Source organism: Zonotrichia leucophrys, chromosome 2, assembly GCF_028769735.1.
Source record: "Zonotrichia leucophrys gambelii isolate GWCS_2022_RI chromosome 2, RI_Zleu_2.0, whole genome shotgun sequence".
Taxonomy (NCBI): Eukaryota; Metazoa; Chordata; class Aves; order Passeriformes; family Passerellidae; genus Zonotrichia; species Zonotrichia leucophrys.
In genome coordinates, this window is record NC_088171.1 from 109,511,269 (window position 1) to 109,533,117 (window position 21,849).

A 21,849-nucleotide genomic window follows, 5' to 3' on the forward strand; every position below is an offset into this window, starting at 1 on the left:
TGAGTAATTTATAAATCACCCGGTATCTTCTCAGCAAAGCTTGCCTCTGTTTTTAAAACGTACCTTTTGTATCCAACAAAGGGTTTCAGTGCAATAAGAATTAAGGTGTGTCTCTTAGCTTTTACCTGCAAGCAATAATGATGTTGTCAAGCATTTCAGGTGAGACCAGCCCAGGATTTTGGGGTGGGGAAAGACACTCTGTTATACAGCATCTTCAGTTCTTCCCTCAGAGGGAGGCAGAGACACCTTGAAGGGCTGAGTATAAGGACATGCACAGAGTGTCGTTTTAAATAGTCACCAGAGCTGGGGGGGGAGGGGAACAGGAACAGGCTGGTAACCATAACTCTGTTGGACTTGTTTCTGAGAAGTCAGATGCCATGGATTGGCTCCCTCACCGAACGGCTGCTTTTCTGTTCCTTTTGTTGGTAAGTCGGATTTTAAAACAATATTTGTAAATGCTGTGACTATGCCAGTTTCATCTTCCTCAGCAGACCACTGCGTTTTACAATATAAACTATTCCCCAAAAATATCTTGTGAAATTTACCATAAAAACCAAAGCTCTGCTCCTTTTAAACAGCACTTCTGAACATTCTATAAAATCAAATTAGCATTTCATTAAATACTGACAAATGTTTCTTTTTAGACTTTTGGCGATCTGTTGATGTTCAAGATGTGACTTTCTATGTTTACTGCATGATGTTTCAGGCAAATGTTTTCTGTGGCTGCTATTTAAAGGTCACAGTTATTAATAAAATGCTATAATTATAAACATTTTAATGGTTGGATATCATTTGGTTCTATGTCCTTACTTTTTCCTAGTTGAGGAAATACCTTTTTCTAAAAATTTAAAATGTCATTTTCCTAAAACGATCAGCAAGATAGTTTCAGAGTTGACCAAATCCTACAGCTATTTTCAACAGATAAAAAAATGACAAAATTTAGTGATCTCAGTTAAGTAAAAATCAAAACTTGGCCTATTATTTCACATTGCAAAGGATTCCGGTGTTGTTGTGCCCTAGTGTCTGAGCCGCCATGTGCCGAGCAAGTGAAGGCATGATGAAAGTGTTGCTCCTTGGGTTTGTTTTTCTCACTGTAAAAGGAAAGTTGTGGCTATGGTCAAGTGGCATAGTTGTTCAATGTGTTCATCAAGGCATGGAAATTACCCAGAAGGGACTTAAAAGGGCTATGGGTGCCCTACTGCTCTTGCAATCTGATTTTTGTGTGTATTAATTTTACTCATCTGCGCTGCCCCCTTGAAATTTGGTAGAGATTTAAGGCCCTGAAGATTGAGAAGAGCAGGATTTCTGCTATTGTTATGTCCTGTGGTTTTCATGAAATTTTACATTTTACTCTGTGTATTAGTATGTGTAAGTGTTTGTTAACTTCTCATTACTGACTTCACTAGAAATGCTGTAGTCAGAGAAAAAGTTTGTGTTATAGGTTAAGAAATCCTAAAACTATTATGAAAATACAATCTATTAATTTTAGGTGACAGCTCTGCAATCAGCAAAGTAGAACTAATTAACACAGAGCAGCTGCCAAGCAAACAAGGGGAAAAGTTGGCAAAAGCAAGTTATGGTTCGGATAAGTTTCAGCTTGTTCAAGGCAGCAGAGAGGTGTCTGAGAGCAGCCTGCTGCACATCACACTAACACTTCTGGATTTTCATGAAACACAAGTGACTATTCATTTCACTCAGTTACCTGGTGATGCACACTCCCAGTGTGTTGAAGTTCAAAATGCTTGACTGTTTTATGTCTAAGACCTGTCCATTCAAAAGCATTTTGCTGCTTTACTTCTCCCAACAGCTCTGGAGCCATTTTCATTCTATCAGTATATTGTTGTTACAATTGTGAGTGATGGAGGGTAGGTGCTGGTTCAGAAAAAAAGAGTGATTTTGGAAAATGCCATTGTGTATGATGACTATCAAATATTCAAACTTTTACTACCCAGAGGAAACCCTTGTTCTTGTTATGTGTTCTTCTGCCCAGCAATGTTCATGATGGCCTGTATGGCTTAATAGCATCTCTCAACTCTTTAAAGAAAGGTGGCAGAAAAACTGTTGAGGTCAAATTATACATTTACTTATCCAGTTTTAGTGTATTCTGAGAAAAAATTTTGGCTTTCAGCTTAACTAATCTTTCATGAAAATCACCTGTCTGAATGGTGTGTCTGGTTAGTATATTGTTAATAAGTTGCATCAAATAAAATTAACGTGGAGTTATACATATTTTAGTAAACTACTGCATTTTCAAAAAAAAACAAAGGAAACTTACCAGCCCTGAAACAAATAATTTTCTCTATGGATTTCACCATTGGTGGGACTGATTCTGCAACCTTTGCTCATGTGACTTCAAAGACATTATTCTCATGAGTAAGGGAGTTCTGTTTGTGATACTAGCACAGACACGTTTTATGGAAATAACCTGTTTGATCAGGTATGACTCTTCTCCTGCCAGCTATCATGTGACAGCCAATAATTTTAAATTTACCACATCTCTTATGCACTTTTGTCTGGATACATTTTCCCATATGTTATCTAGGCTTATTTTTTCCCCCCCAGTCATAAGACTATGGTTACACATCCTACTCGTAACTTGATTGCGTAAAAATAACGTAAAAATTGTCAGGAGCTACATCCTCTTTTTGTATATTCATGTGAAACATCTGCCAGAATTGAATCAGGAACCTGCAGGTTCTTCTGCCAAATAATTCTGTTGTAGAAATATAAACTAAAGCAATTCCACATCCAGGAACTATCACCTAAGATTAGATACTTAAGCCTGCAGTTTTACATTCCTAAGTAAAATGGCCATTAAGCAAACATGCATTTGCAGCCAGAACACTCTGTCATATCAGAATTCAGGTTTTATTGAGGAGATTTATTGAGGGCACTTAGCATGACTAATTTGAAAAACTCAAATTTTAATGATAATGGCATACACCCTATATTGAAATTAATTTTCTGTTCATTTTTCTAATGGTTAAGCTCAGTTATTCTATGGAAATGTATTGTATCTGCATACAATAGAAGATACAGTAGCAGAACAGAAATAATCTCAGTGGAAACTTTCCTGAAGTTGTCAGTTCTTTCAGTAAACTTATTTTAAAATAAATAAAACTTTGAAGTAAATTCTTCAGTCTAACGCGAGCATTGTCATAATTCCTGAATTATTCCTGTCACAACTGTTGAAAGAGTAATGGATTATCCATCCTGGGTGCAACTCAAAGTATTGCTAAGATAGGAAACACCTGACCTCCTCTGAATTAGAAAACAACATGTCAGAAAAATAATCCAGAAAATCTTTCCTCTTAAATTGGATGAAGTACATTCATAAGTGACATATGAAAAAGTGAAGTATAGAAAAAGAAAATCATGTTTCAATGTTTAAAAAGTGATAAAATGGCATATTTTTAAAATATGAGGGTTTGTGTTATATTTGAACTCTGCTTCTTATTATTTCATAGGCACTGATTTATCATTTTTGAAAAGAGATGCAGAATGAATAAAGGGGAAGGGCTCATTATTGCAACCCTTTTCTAGTCAGGGCTTTGGATGAGTAAGAAAGATGTAAAAGTCCCAAAACGCTGACAGTACCAGAGCTACCACTGCAGCCTGATGACTAACACAATACGTGTGAGCTCTCAGCACTCCTCCCATCCAGGCCAACAACAATGCCACTGTTGACTTCAAAGAGAGAGAAGCAGATCCCATATGAATAATGCTGGGAAGATGTTAAAGGCATGTTCAGTCATTGAGATTTGAGTAGGTGGAGAAGGGAGGATTCCGTAATTACGTATGATATTGCTTGGCACTCAATTAATGATTAGTTAATTCTTGTTTGTAAATTGCTTTGAGGGTGCAAAGAACAGTAGACATCCTATGGGCCTAATTCTGTCCCCAGTTACATCAGAATAAATCCAGAATAAGTCTAGTGTGACTCTAAGTTGTCATTTTGGACACAAGGTCTAGGTATCATTACAATAAAATAAAAGCTTTCAGACAGAATACTGTGCAAATGACAGAAACCAAGGTTGTTTCCAGCCTGCCCATCTCCCAACCCATAACAGAAACAGCTTGTGCAACCAGCGTCTAGATTCTCTGCAGCTTCCTTTTTTTCACAATCTCTCTGAGACTAACAGGACAGCAAATCTTGGCATCATTCTGACCAGCTTGCCTACCCCAAGGTCCTCAGCATGCATCCCACACATTCCAGTGGCTCCTATTGCTTTAATTATTGTTTATCCCTGTGTCTTTGGAAAGTACTGTACTTCGATATGAGTTTAGAAGGGATTTTTTTTTTTTAACTACCTAAAATTTGCAGGGCTTAGCTGCTAGGAGACAGAATTTATCTGCTGGAAATAGCACTAGGAAAAAAAAAGGTTTGCATCTCAGATAAATATTAGAAATAGACAACTGGGTTAGGGGAAGACATCTAACTGCTGGTGACAGCGGAGAACCAGAAGGCATTAGCTGGGGAGGGGGAGGAGTCTCTATCCCTGAATCCAGTAGGATAAATGTAATTTCAAAATTGTTCGGATTTATCTGGTGAACTAGACATTTATGTCTGATGTCTGCCTGCCCTCCTTCCTATACCACAGCTATAACTGAGACACATACCAAACAGAGACACCATCAGAGTTCATCGGATCAGCCCTTTCAAATAATAACATGAACTATACTAAGGACTCTGAATTCAAGACCTTCCATTACCAACAAGTAGCAAAATGGGGTTTTCCTTCACTATCACTGCTCAACTGTGAAAACACAGGGCCTAAATTTATAATCCCCAGAATCACCAACTAACAAATTCCTGATGTTCCCATTACTGGTGCTCAAAAACAAAGGATAAGACTCCAATGCGAAATATAAAATTTTCACTGCTTGAAAACAGAACTCCCTATAGGCTGGAATCAAGAGATACATGAATGCTCATGTCTTTAAGTAATAGAATTCTTTACAGGTATAATTCTTATTTCAGAAAAACTCAGAATAGTTTTTCAGAATATGAGAGTGATGTGGCTGGGTGTGAGGCATTAGTCTCGCTGTTAAGTAAGGATAGGCCACATGATGCAGACAGCAGACAAGATTCACTAACACGGCACTGGGAGGTGCATACCCATACTTTGCCGGGTCAAGACAATTGTTTGCATGCCAGAAGGGATTTCAGCCTAAGGGTGGAGAGGATTTCATTGTGCTCACCAAATGAGGTGGGTTAGACTGATAAGAGACGTTCAATTAGTGTTATTTCTGGTGGACCTCATCACTCAGGTTCTCTCGTGAGGGTGTAGTCTTCCCCTTTGATTCTTCCATGTTCCCCTGGACTCCAAGGGGGATTATAAAAGAACAGGACTGAGCTCCCACTGGGGCAAACAAACCCTGCCATTCACAGGAAGTCTGATATTGTCCCTTCTCTGAGATGAGGAACAGAACAGCTGCATATGAATTTGAACCCTACTCTGAAGCTGAAAATTTAAACAGCCACAAACCCAACAAAAGTTAAAAGATTTATTGGTACTTTTAACACAACATGAACATATTGTAGTAATTCTCCTGCAGAGTACTTTTCTTAACCATTTATGTCAATAGCTGGCTCAAACAAGGAAAAAATCCTTACTCTGTGAATAGTCAAAAAAATTTCAAGCTACATATGCACATCAAATGGGCAGATCCAGTCTAAACTCCTCCATTGAGAAGCAGATTAAGGCATCCATTATAGGCCAAGGTCTCAAGGTATGTTTTGGGTAAAACCAAATCATTGGAAACACTGTTTTGTAAATGACAGATGGCAAATTCTTGCAGCATACAGGTTAAATGGGGAAGAGAGAGAGAGAGAGGAAGGAGGGTGAAGCTGCTGTTCATTAATCTGTTGCATGTAAGAAGTTGTCTTAACATGAAGTAAGTGGAAAAAATTTTGTGTCCATGTTCCAGTCTTGCCAGTACAATGCAATAAATTTGAAGTGAGGAAAGTCCCATGATGTAAGGATAAAAGATGCCAGATTTTATCCAAGTATAGCTGACATAAAACCCCATATCAGACAAAAAAACAAAGAAACCAAAACAAACCAAAAAGCTATGGGAAATTATAAGGAAGTGAAATACTCATAACTGCGGCTGTTAACATTTGTTGAGAAAAGAGAAACACTGCAAAAATTTTTGAGTCACCTGGATATTTTGTATCTTCCAATGATGAATGAAACAAGAATCCAGTTCTGAAAATCCCACAATCTTCACCCTTTATTGTCTGAAGAGAGCCAAAGCAGATCCTAAACCTGAAAGAAATGCTCTGAAGAAAGTGAACTTCATTTACACACCCTATTTTGGAATAGAGTTAATTAAATTGTGCTGTCTTTTAAATTGTGCTAATCAAGAAATTGAGGCTACTCTCATTTGAATTTTAGTTTTAAAGTAATTGCGTACTGCATCTGATCCTGTTATCTTTATTTACTCAAGATTAGTTACATAGTTGAGTCTTAAATCAATATCAACTGCACTGCAGGGAAATTTGCCTGAAAACTTCAGGTGGGTTTCCATCTTACATTGAATCACTTCAATCTCACTGGGAAGTTCCAAAAAACCCATTTTCATTCTTTTTTGTTAAATTACATAATTAAGTACTCCAGGGTTATTGTCAACTTTCTAAATAGGAAAGAAATTGAAAAAAAATAATGAATTATTTAGGATAAATACTTTCCTGGTTTCCTAGAGTGTTTGCTAAAAACATTTGCAAACACTTCTCTCTTCAGTCGAGGTGTTAAAATCTGTGCGAAAGCTTTCTTTTGATTAAGGTATAGTTTGAAAATTGCTCTGGCATATCCATTCAAGCTCAAAGTTCTGTGTTCAAAGACAGAATGGATTTTGAAGGTTTTATCTCTCAAGGAATTTATGTGCTGGATATAGAAAAAATTGAATTTCACAAACTCATTTATGGAAATCTTGCAGCTAGGTAAGCTATTGCAATAGGCCTGCAGTATAGCAATGTCTTGCAGATCGGTTTTGCTTGCTGCATTTTGCCTTGATTTTTACATGCCAATTTTTTTATTGTTCTTGCAGGTACTCTTGGATTTCAGCACAGGATTTCATGTAGAGGTAATATTTATTTATTTAGAAACTATTTTTCTGATTAAACAAAATGTAACAAATGAAAAATTCACTTGGAAAATACTCAACTAAGACACTTCTGAACCTGAAGATTGAAAACATATTTAAATATTAAACAGCTGCAGGTAATAACCTGCTAACACTCTCAAGAGAAATTCATCTAAATCTAAATGAGTATCTCAAACAAATGAGTAATTTTAAAATAAACATGTACAGTCATAGAGTTTGGGACTCACAGACATGTAAAAAAGCACATGGTAAAAAAGCACATGGTCTACAAAAACCTTTTTTCTTCTTTTTGTTGGAAATTATAATTGTCTATATTTGTTTAAAATGGACTGAGGTCACATGATACTGGAACTCTCTGTCAAAGGTAAAAGAATGGGATGAAAATGGAATGGCAAGATGGAAAACCTTTAGAAGACAAAAACGTGAATGGATCAAATTTGCTGCAGCTTGTAGAGAAGGAGAAGACAACTCTAAGAGGAATCCAATTGCCAAAGTAAGTAGAAAGAAAAACACAAGTATTCACTGACAAGGAAGTTTTGCCAAAGACAGGCTGATAAAAGCAGAGAGATTTAAAAATACGTGTGCTTAGAGTAGTAAAAGCACGGAATATAGAATAAAAGAAAGATGATGCAACATTCCCAGCTCTGCTGACACAGTCTTATAAGAAGAATCCATGTGGCTGCTGAGGAGTAACCAGAGGCTTCCTAGAACATTGCCATGAGTCGGCTTCCCAGGCAGCTCCAACCAGTGACATTTTTCTTCTCTCTCTCTCTCTATACTTGGGAAACCCCTGAGCAGAAATTCAAAGACTATACATAACCTGTGGGAAACAGAGAAAAAGAAATATTTTCCTGGTCTCACTGTGATCATGCCCTTACTGAGTTCCAGCCACAGTGTGATACTCTTGGAATATCTCTCCATTTCCCTGACAGACATAGGAGAAATAAAAGGCCCACTCATCCCTTAAGGGGACTCGGATATCTAGGTTGACATTTTGTAGAGGAGCCTTCCATTGATTCTGTCAACTGAACCTTGTAATAAGTAGTTGAGAAACTGAAGTTATATAGAATTTTTTACAGGAACTAGGAATAGAAGAAAAAACACTGTAGGTGTCCTCGGAAAACTGGCATAAATTATTATTATTATTATTATTATTATTATATTATCTGTTGCTGTAGATCCGGTCTGATTGTGAAGAAGACAATCCAATCACATACAGCATCTCTGGAGTTGGAATTGATCGTGCACCCTATGGAATATTTGTTGTTAACCCAAGAACAGGAGAAATTAATATAACATCAATAGTGGATAGGGAAATAACACCAGTATTTGTTGTAAGTACTCCCCTTTTTCTTGACTTTTATAATGATAGATCCAGGGTGGGGCTGACAACAAGTTTGCTTGTTTCAGGTTGCTACTTTGCTTAGTTAACTTTTGGTTTTAAAACAAGTAAATCTCTTTATTTAGATACGTTGCTTTGCTAAACACTCAGTGACCGGTATAGATTTGGAACCACCTCTTGAACTTCGAGTCAGAGTCCTGGATATAAATGATAATCCTCCTGTATTTGCACAAACTGTATTTACAGGATCTGTTGAAGAAAGCAGCATGGACAGTGAGTACCTCTGCTATGCCTTCTGAGTACTGCTAGTGAAGCTTACAGAATACAGTTAATATAAACCTGGGGAGCTCTTTCTGCTTTTCTTAGGCAATGACATAAAATGGTCAGGGCCACTGCAGAGGAGGGAGCTGCAGATGCTTCTCCAAGTGCTATTTGAGCCAGGGCCTGGGCTAATTGCTGTAAATTAAACAGCAATGCTTCCTTCTCCCTTTCCTCCCACACACGAGTGCTGAATGTTCCAGTTTCTAACCATACCATCATGCAAATGCTTTCAGATGTGAAAATGTAAAAGAAATAATTTCATTCCTTCTCATTAGAATAAAAATATCATTACACTTATTTCCTTGGAGGGTATGTAAAATACATTTTTCCCCATTTTTCTCTTTCAAATACTTGTAGTTGTAGCCTGGGTATTTGCAATTGCAGCAGAACAATACTAAGTAATTCTGTACTTAAACCATTAAAATCGTTCTTTTTACCAAAAGTGCAGTAATCAACATTAGACATGCAAATAGCACTGAGGCAATGGTGCCTAACACTCATTTTCTTCTTTCTAGAAATTCTCATTTAAAGCTGTGATTTCTTATAGTAATGTCTGCAAGCTCGGTACTTGATGTATTTGCATATTCCCTATGGTGATAGGGAATTTAACTTCTTTAAAGAAGTTCCGTGAAAACCTGCATTATTTTTTGTGACTTTGATTTTTAATTCATTTGAAGTCATTGTCAGAGTCAGTACTACAAACCTAAAGTTTTGGTTTTCTCTGTAAATGTCAAGGAATAGATAGCCTTCTATCATTTTCATACACTGTTTTAGCATTGTCTTGATCAGTTGTTTGCAGAAACTCAAGAGATTTTCTTGGGGTTTTTTGGGTTTTTTTTTGTTTGATTGTTTGTTTTGTGGGTATTTAATTACTATTTTTTTAATTTATTTTTAGACACACTGGTGATGAAAATCATTGCAACAGATGCAGATGAACCTAACCATTTGAATTCTAAAATTGCCTTCAAAATAGAGAGTCAGGAACCTTCTGGTCCACCCATGTTCATTATGAATAAATACACAGGAGAACTCCATCTTGCAAATTATCTTGACAGAGAGGTAACATTTCCCCTTTCAAAGCTAAATAAAATTATGCTGTAGTGAATATGTGCTCTGAGAGCGAGAAAAATATAGAAGAGAGAGAATAGTTTTGTTTTTTTCCAATAGTAATGGAGAAATGCACGGTTTTGATGTGTCGCAATAAAATGTCTAAGCAGAATTCCTGTATTAGGAAATAGTAGCAAGCATGAGTTATTTATAAGATGTACAGATGGTCTTCTAACATACTCATTTCTCTTTTTGTGACAGCAACATAGTAGCTACACTCTGGTTGTGAAGGCATCAGACCGGGACGGCGCTGCAGATGGAATATCATCCCTTTGTAGCTGTAATGTGAAAGTCATTGATGTTAATGACAACTTTCCAACTCTTGCTCAAAGCTCCGTAAGTTTCCAATAACAAAGGCAGCAATACTGTTTTAAAACCCCATTTAAAAGGCCCATTGGTAACAGAGCCCTTACTAACCCATAGAGAACTTTCACATTTACATGCTCCATGGGATTGACAGAGTTGTTCCCTTGAAGAGTGCTCAAAATACAGTCTGTCGCTTGTGCAACAATTCTGGTAACATACACACAGATCATTTTTGTATTCAGAGATGTAAATCCTGACACTGTCAGGACTGACTTCTTTGTATTCAGAGAAATCCTGTCATACAGGTGCCCAGATCCCTGCAATATGAGATTATGTAGAATAACCCAACCCTTGGAATACCATTTCTTATAGAAAGCACAAATCCTTTTCTTCTAAGATACCTCTGCAAACCTTGGAGGTGACACTTGGAGATTTTCAAATCTGTAATCATAATCACAATTTTCCCAGAACACATTGTTTTTACATAAAAAATTTATTCACTGCTCAGAACATCTTTCAAAAGAATCTCTGCAGACATCTGTGTTTTCCTGTTTTCCAAACATATATATGTTTGCTAATAGGTATTTGTCTGTCATTTCAGTTTTCAGCAAGTATTTCAGAAAATTCACTCAGTTCAGAACTGCTACGAATACAAGCTCTGGATGCTGATGAAGAGTTTACAGACAATTGGTTAGCAGAGTTTTTCTTTATATCCGGTAATGAAGATAACTGTTTTGAAATTGTTACAGATCGAGCTACAAATCAAGGAATCCTTAGAGTAATTAAGGTATGGATAAATATTCAGCTCTTGACTTAAAATTTTAATTAATTGTGAGCAGAAATAAACAGGCAGTAAAAACACTGTCACTCAACCATTTAAAATAAAAAATATTTTTTAAATATTAAAGGAGCTTTTATGTATCATCTAGTTCTCTGTGGTTTACCTTTTAGGAGCTGGACTTTGAACATATCCGAACTCACGCACTGATGATCGGTGTCAGGAATGTAGCTGCATTCCACCACTCTGTTGCACATGAGTACCAGATATTTGGGACACCCCTCACAGTAGAAGTAAAAAATTTGATTGAACCACCAAGATTTCATCCATCTTCAGTTGTGTTTTCCCTGCCACAAAGCGCAAGAGTGAATTATGTTGTAGGAACGTACACAGCCATGGATGAGGACACTAGAACCATTGCATCAAATGTTGTGTAAGCTCTGCTCTGCTTAACTCCCTGGGTGGAACAATTCTTTTGAGATTTCAATGGGATGAGGAATACATATTTTAAAGGATGCTTTAAAAAACAGTGATTATTGATTAGCAATAGAAAAATGGCAATAGAATAGTACTTACATAGTATCATACATTCTGTGTTATTATGGAATAGTATATAGCCCATTTTTGTCCTTTTCTTTCCTGGCAACTTTTCTTAACCTTATGCACAAGACAAAGAAAAGATCACTTTTCTAACAGGCTGTAACTTAAATAGACTAGAAGAGGGTTTGTTGTTTTTGTTTTTGTTTTTTTTTTTTTTCTCAGCCTAAGAATGCTTTTTCTTGAAACATTTGCTACAAGGAGGGAATTTGTTAGCATCTCAAGAAAGCTGGCAGAAAATCCCAATAACAGTCAATATTTTCCAATCAGAATAGAATAAGCCCCTACTAGCTAATTCTCTAGTAAAAAAAAAAAATTTGCACCTGTTTCTCTTGAAATTAGCAATAATAACTGAGACTATAATTTGCTTTACAGTCCATGTAGAAATAAATACAGCCTATTTACAAATAGTTGAAAAAAATTCCTAAAACACAGAAATGTGTCAGCAAATACAACATTCGAATGTTATAGGAAGAACTGTGGATTCAACCATTGCTATAAACAAGGATTCTAGTAAAGGTTTACAGGATCCAGAAAAGTTTTACTTTTGGACTGTGATGCCACTTTCAAAATAAAATGGGTTTCTATGCATTTGCTTTATTCCTAATTACTTTTCTCGTCTACCTTTTTTTGGAGTCTTCATGGATTTTGCTTGAACTGGGTGAAATGCAATAGGATCTAGCATAGCTAAAAGAAAAATGCCAAAAGAAAAGTGCCAAATTTTATCCACAAAATAAATATGTAATACATGTATTCGTAACGTAACACTGCTTATTTTTACTTCACCAAACACAGATATAGCATAGGACGTGATCCAGCTGCCTGGTTCAGAATCAATCAAAACACTGGTGAAATCATACTGAACAAAGTTATTAGCCGGGATTCTGTCTATCTGGTCAATGGGCAGTACCAAGCAGAGGTTCTGGCTATCACCAGAGGTAAGAAAAGAGATTAATTTTTCCAAAATAAACTCTTTGTGTTCCAGATTTCTCTAAATGTTTTTTGCTGTTTCTAGTTTTCCCACCCTAACTGCATTGCTTATAGTATCACTATTTCCCCCTGACCACAAATACCTTCTTTTTACAGGGGTTCCTCGATACACTGCTACAGGCACCGTTGTGCTTTCACTAGATGGCATCAATGCCAATTGCCCAACTATTAATACTGAAGTGAGGAAAGTATGTATGCATTCCCCATCAGTGGTTATCTCAGCAAAGCCCAGGGATGGTGTTGTCTATGCTACCCCCTTCACATTCAGCATACATGGTGAACCTCAGACTACATGGATTATCAGACGAATAAATGGTAAATTAACCTGCATTTTATAACAGAATAAATGATAGCAATAAGCTCTTATCTAAAATAAGTAATTGGGATGTTTCTTTATTAACAAATAAAACATTTATTAGAATCTATTCAAATCTCAGTTAAATACAAATCTAAGAAGTTACTCCAAATTTGAATATATGCATGCAAATATATATATATTATAATATTTAAATCAGAATTATTACATATATTATATTTTAAAGGAAACTGAAAATTTACTAGCAAAACTGTACTTTCAGTATAACTATGACAAGAGCCTTTATGGGTCTAAACATAATGAAGTAAATCAAAAAGAGTAATTTGACACTTTTTTATTTCTGTGTTATCTAAAAATCCTAAGCATATATCAAATCTCAAATTTGTTTATTAAAGTATAAAGTTTATAATTAGCAGAGCTTTACTTTTATGAGAGGCATGTGAAAATGACGAATTAAGATTATAGCTTTTAAAATTTATTGTACCAGTCACACCTACTTGTATTTTAAGGAAAATTGTTTTAGTCAGTGCCCAGTGAAGCTTTGCCAGTTTCCTTCAATACGAAATAACAAAATAATGAATTAATCAGATCCCATGCATAACTAAATGACACAATTTGCATAACTTACTGTTTACATAGAAGACTACATTATATGGCAAGTATCACAATTGCAAGTATTCTTCAGTCTCCTACCTGTCCTAAACAGTTGCAAATATGTAATCTTAAATATTTTAAACCTTCTGAAAAACATGGATGAGTTCCTTGAGAGAGGAATAAAAAATGCATAAAACTTTTCAACTTTTATCTTTACATTGTGCGAATAAAATTCAGAAAATTTAGCAGTAGAAATAAAAGACTTCATTTTCCCCTCTTGTATTTCTCTAGTTTAGAAGTGATAACTAGACTGATTTGGGTCAGGTTTTGCAACGAAAAAAACAAGCATAGATGAATACTTCATGTTTCAGCTTTGAGTAAATAATGTAGATGCATGAGTAATTGAGGTGCTTAGAAAGGGAATACTTTCATTCTGTTCTATGAATGTAATACACAAGTAGTATAGATTTGTACAACACTTATGGTCAATACCTTCATCCAAATATTTTTCTCCTTTTTTTTTTTTCCCTCCAAGACTCCTCTGCGGAACTAGTGGGCCAGAACATAGACTTTTACCTTTATAGGATCTACGTCGTTGTAAGGGACAGCCAAGGCCGGCGCTGTGCTCGACCACACATAATTCCTGTGCAAGCTTGCCAGTGTGACAGTCGGAACTACTGCACCAGTGGGGCCACAAGAATAATTATCATCGGTGGTGGTGGTGGCGCTGGTGGTGGTGGCGGCGCTGGTGGTGGTGGTGGTGGCACTACTGGTGGTGGTGGCGGCGGCACTGGCGGTGGTGGCGGCGGCACTGGTGGAGAGGGCCGGGAAGACGGAGGGCAGCAAGGTGGTGGTGGTGATTATGGAGGAGATTATGAGGACCACACACAGTCGCAGGGTTATACTGATGGCTACGAAGGAGGTGATGAAGGATATACTGCCTACACTGACAGCGGTTATGGAAATGAAAATTATGGCAGGCAATTGGATTCAAATACCACACTTAGTGGCGCTGCCATTGGCTTGATGTTCCTCGGCGGACTAATATTTGTTTGTAAGTATAAAATTAAGAAAACTGGTTTTATTATTTTTCTAAATCATGTAAAAAATGCATTTTTCAATTCTTCTAAAATAAGGTTACTTTTTCAGTTGGTTGCTAATCCACTGGCTGCTATTGGCCACTTGACAGAGAAAAAAAATGTCTTTTAAATTAAAATAATTTCCATAAGTTTTAAGTTATACAGAGATTTTCCATTTAAAATTAAGCATTTTCTTTCTAAGCCTTCTTATTCCAATTCTTAGACAGAGCTGTCCTGTCACTTACATTTTGCAATTTCTTCTTCCATTACATTACTGGAAGAATTGGGCAAGTATCTGTTCCAAGTTGGGTATGAAAGGATCTAAAGAACAAGATTCCTTTGAACTCAAAGCCAGACTTCAGTAGCAGAACAATGTCACAGATTTTGAAACTTTTGGCTACTCCTTCCAAACATTACATCTAATAAAAAAACAGTAGTATTTATGATAACAGGATCAAAGCAGGATATTAATTCATTTGTCCTAGTATGTTTATGAAGAATTATGAGCTTCATGGACTCAAATTAGAATTTATACAAGCAATTATTTCTCAGACTACCAGAATCATAGGTGATCAACCCTCTTTCCTGGCTTGGGCATCAAGTAATCAACATCTAAGATTTCCCATTGCAGAAATACTGACTACCAAACCTGAGGAAATTGGGGTTTTTACCCCCCTGATTTTTTGAGGAGGGGGTTTGGTTTGGGTTTTGATCTTTGTTTAGGAGGAATCAACAAACACAAAATTTTGAAGCTTCAAAAGGCTGTGAAATTTGTAGTCCCCAGATGGTTTATCTTACAAGACAGACTGTCTTTCTGCCTTTGTAAATTTCCCCTCATAGTCTGGAGTAAATACGTCCTTAGTCATGCTCTATGAGGCAGCACTTTGTACATAGTATAGTCCTTTCCCCTTTTCATTTCACTTTGATGTTCAAGTAATCAGAGGGCTGGAGCAACTCTCATATGAAGACGAGCTGAGAGAGTTGGAACTGCTCAGCCTGGAGAAGAGAAGTCTCCAAAGGAAACTTAGGGCAGCCTTGCAGTTCCTAAAGGAGTTCTGCAAAAGAGCTGGAGAGGGACTTTTTAAAAGGGCATGTTGTGACAGGACAAGGAGCAATGGATTTAAACTGAAAGACGGTAGGTTTAGGAAGCAATTCTTAACTGTGAGAGTGATGAGACAGAGGCACGTGCTGCCCAGAGCAGTTGTGGATGCACCATCCCTGGTTCGAGGCTGGGCTGGATGAGTCTTTGAGAAATGTGGTAAGTGGAAAGTGTCCCTACCCATGGCAGAGGGATTGGAACTAAATGGTATTTAAGATCTCTTCCAACCCAAGCCATTCTATGATTCTATGAATTAATATTGCACCACCTTTCTAAAATAAGCAGTGTTTTTGATGCTGGCCATTACAAGCATTCTACAATTTCCAGCACTGAGTTCTTTAAACAACTAAGCATAATACAGCACTCTGGGAAACTTGATTCACTCTATGTAAATGTTTGGTGAAACTAGAGCTTGGGGATTGCCCCTACTGCTTTTTCAAATCAAGCATTATGTATATGTAATGTACAACTGGAGCCTTAGCCAATGATTACTGTAGTCAGGTGGACTCTCCACTGATTCTTATAAGTCTATTATTACTAATATGTATTTCTTTTCAATTACAATACTTGAAGAGAGAAATGTATGCTCATATATCCAGAAAGAATAGCACTGAATGCTATACATAGCAACACTGGTTTTGTTCGTTTCATTTTAATATGTATGCAACTTATATTGGTTCAGCTGAGACAGATCAAAGTCTGTTCCCAGGTGTATAAGCATAAATTTAGAGTAACAGCCCCACCCCTGTCCTGCTGTGCTACAACCAAAGGTACAAATTATTCTGAATTTCCAAATACAGGTATCTCCATAAGCAGCAAAATATTCTGAAAGCCAGACTTACAGGCTGCTTGGTTAGAAACATTTTAAAGGCATATTTTCAAAAGTTCATGAGCACCTGCCCTCTGGGGAGAGCAGCTATTCCTGTGAGGAAGAGATGTGCTAGATAATTGTTTCCTGTTCTTTTCCTGGTTAGTGATTCCAATTTTGATGTCAATGAGCGACTGTTGTGGCTGTGGACCTGGCGCTGCAGGTGGAGTTGGAACTGGATTTGAACCTGTACCTGAATGTACAGAAGGGGCAATTCATCCATGGGGAATAGAAGGTGCACAGCCTGAAGACAGGGTCAGTACATCCCATGTTTCTAAAACCAGAAGTAATTTGTGAGTAAAGGCTGCATTTTTCTAGAGAAAGTGATAGTAACACTGTGTAATCTAAAACCAGTCTGGCATTGTCAACAATTTTCAGCCAGATATGAAAGGTGATTCTTAATTAACATTCACTGATGGGGTTTATGTGTTTTAAGCAGTGGTAAGTTAGTTTGGCACAAAAGTTTGGTGCCACTGTTCCTTCAGATGAAGCATAACAACCAGAAAGCTCCTTCAGTGCAAGTTTAGAAGGGAATACAAATCATCTTCATTGATCATTGTTCGTGCTGACAAGGGAAAAAATTTGTAGTCTCTTTGTTTTGTTCTGTTTTGATTGTTAATGGAGAGGGTGGTAATGACTAGCCATCATTAACAGTTTGGACTGCTAATTTCTTAACATAATTCACAAAATCTCGGTCTTCATATGGGAATTTCAAGGTAATCATTCAAGGAGTCAAAATGTTGTTTTCCAGGATGTCTCACACATTCTTGCCCCAACAACCGGTGCAGGAGGTGATTTTGGTGAACCTTCTGGTAAGCAGATCCTTAAATCTTCTATGTTATGCTGCCTTTCAGCACTTCATGCCTTCAGATTCATGGGGTCCTTTGGTTTCCCAGGTATAACCCAACCCTTCCAATCTCATATCTGCAGATAGTCAAACTCATGCTGGTAGGATTTCCTGTACGAATAAAAAGTCTTGGGTTTGAGCTTCTGAACAGATTAATTTCTGCAAACTACACTTTGAAATACAGCTATTTTGAAATAACTGCCAAGGCTTTCAAATCCTGGGTATTTTTTCTTTATCAGCAAACCTACTGAATGGAGGGCATTTTCAAGACACCAGAAGAAATCAATATTTAGCCAGAATAAGGATATTTGCTTTCATAACTTGGGTAAAATCTTCAGTTCTCCCCAGTTTCCTGCTTCCCATAAGGAAGCATGTGAAGTAGCTAGTTAATTACTGCCAATTTGTGTGTTAACCTAGACAAGCTGATACATAACACAATAAATGCATGCTTCTGAGATAAGGTTCCTCCAGGAATTCAATGGTCATAAAGAATAAGCCCAGCTGTGCAGCATTACTTTATCCTTCTCCTCCATTCCTTACTTCAGAAGAGGAAGGAAGGATGCTGGCACAGGTCCATTTTCCCTACTTTCTGGCAGGAAGAAATGTTACTCTGCAAGACAACCTCTCTGCTGACTATTTATTATAGAAGAATGTTCTCAGATTTCTCATTTCACAAAAATCAAAAAAATATGTAATTTAGCCTATGTTTCCCAGCATAACCATAGTCAAGAATACTGTATGCAATTCTTTTATTATAATATGTGCTGATCATTAAGAAAACTCTTTCCTTGTTATCATGAACTAAAAAAAATACAGACAAGATGAAATCCTGTAAGTATTACTTTATAACTTATTATAAAGGACATTTCCATTATGAATGATAAACTGGTGGTTATTATGATCCATTGTTGTTCTCCCCTAAAAAATCTCACTACTTGAAAATGTGAAATAGTTACATAACTCTATTTTCTAGGATTTATAAAACTCTTTATTTTCTAAGTGTGTAAGGGAAAAAATTAATGCCAATGTGATCATAAATATACATTTATGCATTTGCATAGATAAACATTATCTGATTTTCTAACATAAACCCCACGACAGCATATATATACACTAGACAGAATAATCTGTCCAGCCAATAACAAACTAAATCACTGATTTTCTAAAATACATGCACACATGTTACCTAGCCCCTAGCCTCAAGAATGAAATCAAGCACCTAGGTGTCTGTTAATATGTATATAATTGTTGCTGCAGTTTCAAAGTTTCATACCTGTGCATATACCTGTGACTGAGACTGGTCTAAAATACCTTTAGAAACTCAGAAGTGTCATTATAGCATTTGTAAAAATAATGGACAAATTGTGTGTAAAAGTTTCACAGAGCACAGGAGCAATAACTTCTTCTGCTTTCAGACATATATAATAACACATATGGAGGAGGAGGAGTAGTAGCTTCTGGTGTTGAAGAAACTACAGGTGTTGGCTATGGCACTGGTACTGGCTACGGAACAGCTGGAGGAATTTCTGGAACAGGAGAAGCAAAAGGGTCAATTGGAGGAACAATAAAAGAGTATCGAGAAGGAGGAGTGAACATGGCCTTCCTAGACAACTATTTCTCTGAGGTAATTAAATGCTGTTCTTTGAGTTACTACTGTGAGCAGGCTTTCTGTTAGATTCCCCTTCCCAGGTTACATGGTGGAAATCCAAAATAATTCTACTCAAATTGAAACTTCCATGCTATAACACTGCTGTGAAAGCAAAGCTGATCACACTGGTAGGAAAAGTTACAACACTAGTAGTAGTAATGTCTTTGAACTGCTGCCATAGTAGGTGGATTGTTTAGCAGCCTTTTTGTAAAATTGATGGACATAATGTGGGTTGAGGTAGGAAGCAATTAAATTATTTCATAATTACCCACCAAATTTATGTATTTCCAATCTTTCTCAGTGCATAAATATTTAATAACTTTTTTGAATTGTTCCCTCCTATTTCCTGTACAGTTTGTTTGATGAAGTCATTCTAATCCTGAAAGAACTTTAAACATCAATTCTTCCTTATTTTTATCGCCATTTCTGCTCCCTAAAAGACTTGTGAATTACCAGTGACACAAATATGAAGTTTTTCAATTGGCAATACCTAAATTCACCTTTACATATGGGATTTTAAAAATGGTGTGGAATTTACATGATTAATGGTTTCATGGGCTATATTTTTATTCATATGCATGAACTGTGAAGCATAAATGTTATAATTGCATGTCACCAAAATATCAATTAAGATATAAGGATTGCTATATTTCAAAATCTAAACAAGGTTAATGGAGGAGAGAACAGAGCAGTCCTGACATCCTGAGCATGGATTTCTCCCAGACTGCAATCTTCCTGCCTTGGCCTGAAGCACTATGTATTAATTGTCTGCCTGCCACAGGCCTCCACATACTACTGCTATCCTCCTGAACCATCTCAATTCCCAAACTCTTTGACTCTTTCTCCCAGGCCTCCCCTTCCATCCTTTTCTGCTTCCTCGAACCCCACTTAGCACTCACTTTAAATTCTCTTGCCTGATGTCTTTGCAATGACCACATCAGGATCCAAAACATCATTCCCAGTTGGCAATTTCCTTCTTGCTTAAAATGCACTCCCCTCTGGACTCACCAAGTCTCCCCCACTATGGACAATCCTCCATCCAATCCTCCTCTTTCCTGGTCTTTTCATTGCCCCCTCGCCACGCTGCTTCACTCCTCCTCCTACCATTTTGATCAGATACTGCTGCCCAAAGAAGGCATCTGTTTGCCTGTCCCCTTTGTCCCATAGACAGAGACACAGACCAAAATTTGAGATGCTATGTGTCTGCATAGCAGACACAGGAATGAAACACTATTTATATAAACTTATTTCAAGGTTAAAAAATGTTGATGGTATAGTCTGCCCTATTGATGTCCTATTTTTCAAGTCAGGTGGTACTTACTGTGGTTGGGGAAACTTTACTGTGGTTCGAGTATTCATGGTTAAAAACCTGACAAAATTCACTCTGTTATTCTGTTCTTCTTTTTTTTTTTTTTCATTTTTTTGTTTTTTCAAACTACAGAAAGCATATGTGTATGCAGATGAAGATGAAGGTCGGCCGGCAAATGACTGCCTATTAATTTATGATCACGAAGGAGTTGGTACTCCCGTTGGCTCCGTGGGTTGCTGCAGCTTTATTGGAGAAGATACAGACGAAACATACTTGGATACATTAGGACCAAAATTTAAGACCTTAGCAGAGATTTGTCTGGGCAAAGAGATCGAACCTTTCCCTGATGCTAACCCACCCTGGCCAGGCGTCAACATTCCCTTCCCCAGTCCTGAAAGTGATCTAAACCTCCCGCCACCGGGCACCACCATCATTGTCAACGGAAGTGCACCCATGCCTCCCACCGCTGGCACTACAACGGTTGTTACTGAAAACACCTACACATCTGGGACAACCATACAGCCACCGAGGCCCATGCCAGATCCCTTGCTCCATGGCAACATGATGGTGACCGAGACATACACCTCCAGCCAGCCCTCTGTTTGCGTTGACCCTCTGCGTGCATCCAACGTCGTTGTGACGGAGAGGGTTGTGGGGCCTGCGTCTGCCTCTGAATTGCGTGGCATGCTGGATATCCCCGATCTCACAGAGGGCTCCAACGTTATCGTCACGGAAAGAGTAATCGCGCCTAACTCCCGACTCCCGGCATCTCTGAGCATTCCTGATTTGGTAGATGGGTCAAATGTGGTAGTGACAGAAAGGGTGTTCAGGCCTGCCTCTGGCATGCCAGGCAGTCTAATAAATATTCCCTCAGAGTTATCCAATGCCCACAACGTGATGGTCACAGAGAGAGTAGTGTCAGGGGCTGGGATGAGCAGCCTGGGAGCAACAAGCATGGGAGCAAATCTGGGGAGCCTGAGCAGCACAGGTCAGATGCTCAGTGCCGAATGTCATCTTGGTCAGGGAATGAGCACGGCATCTCCAGGCACCTCCCGGAGACGAATGACAAAGTACAGCACCATGCAGTACTCCAGTCAGTAAGGCCTCTGCTGGCACCCCTTCCTGCTGAAATCGCCATTTGCACCGACACTCATTAGCTGCCACCCACCAAAAATATTGTTATTATTTATAACTAAGAAATAGCGCTAAAATTTCAGGGATTCCTGCTTGTGTGAGGATCTCTGACGGGTGCCCCATTTTGAGGTCAAATGCACTTTGTCAGTGAAGGGAAAATAGTAGTTAGATTTAAATTTCTTTCTTTCTCTCCACCTAGCACTGCAAGGGTATAAAGAGACTAGTATTTTTGGAGAGATATCTGATTACTGGGAGAGCAGTGAGAGAGGATCCTTGCATGCACACAGCATGAATTAATATCATACACAAGCATGTTAAAATAGTGTACGGCTGAGTGATCTCTCACAATAAGAGATTTGGATTAATAGGCCCTCACTGACAAGAGAGGAAAAGAATGTAGTTAA

At 37.7% G+C, this 21,849-nt stretch overlaps 1 protein-coding gene across 1 annotated transcript; it reads left to right on the plus strand.

Annotated features, from left to right (window-relative positions):
• Positions 1-377: 377 nt before the first annotated feature.
• On the plus strand, positions 378-21,412 carry LOC135444407 (desmoglein-1-like). Its single transcript, XM_064706024.1, has 16 exons — positions 378-425; positions 7,054-7,089; positions 7,475-7,603; positions 8,289-8,444; positions 8,578-8,725; positions 9,669-9,832; positions 10,082-10,216; positions 10,788-10,973; positions 11,138-11,397; positions 12,357-12,499; positions 12,648-12,866; positions 13,997-14,515; positions 16,614-16,762; positions 17,259-17,319; positions 18,770-18,978; positions 20,444-21,412. Exons 1-16 carry the CDS (start codon positions 378-380, stop codon positions 21,410-21,412), a joined length of 3,531 nt encoding a protein of 1,176 aa, XP_064562094.1.
• The last annotated feature ends 437 nt before the right edge of the window (positions 21,413-21,849 follow it).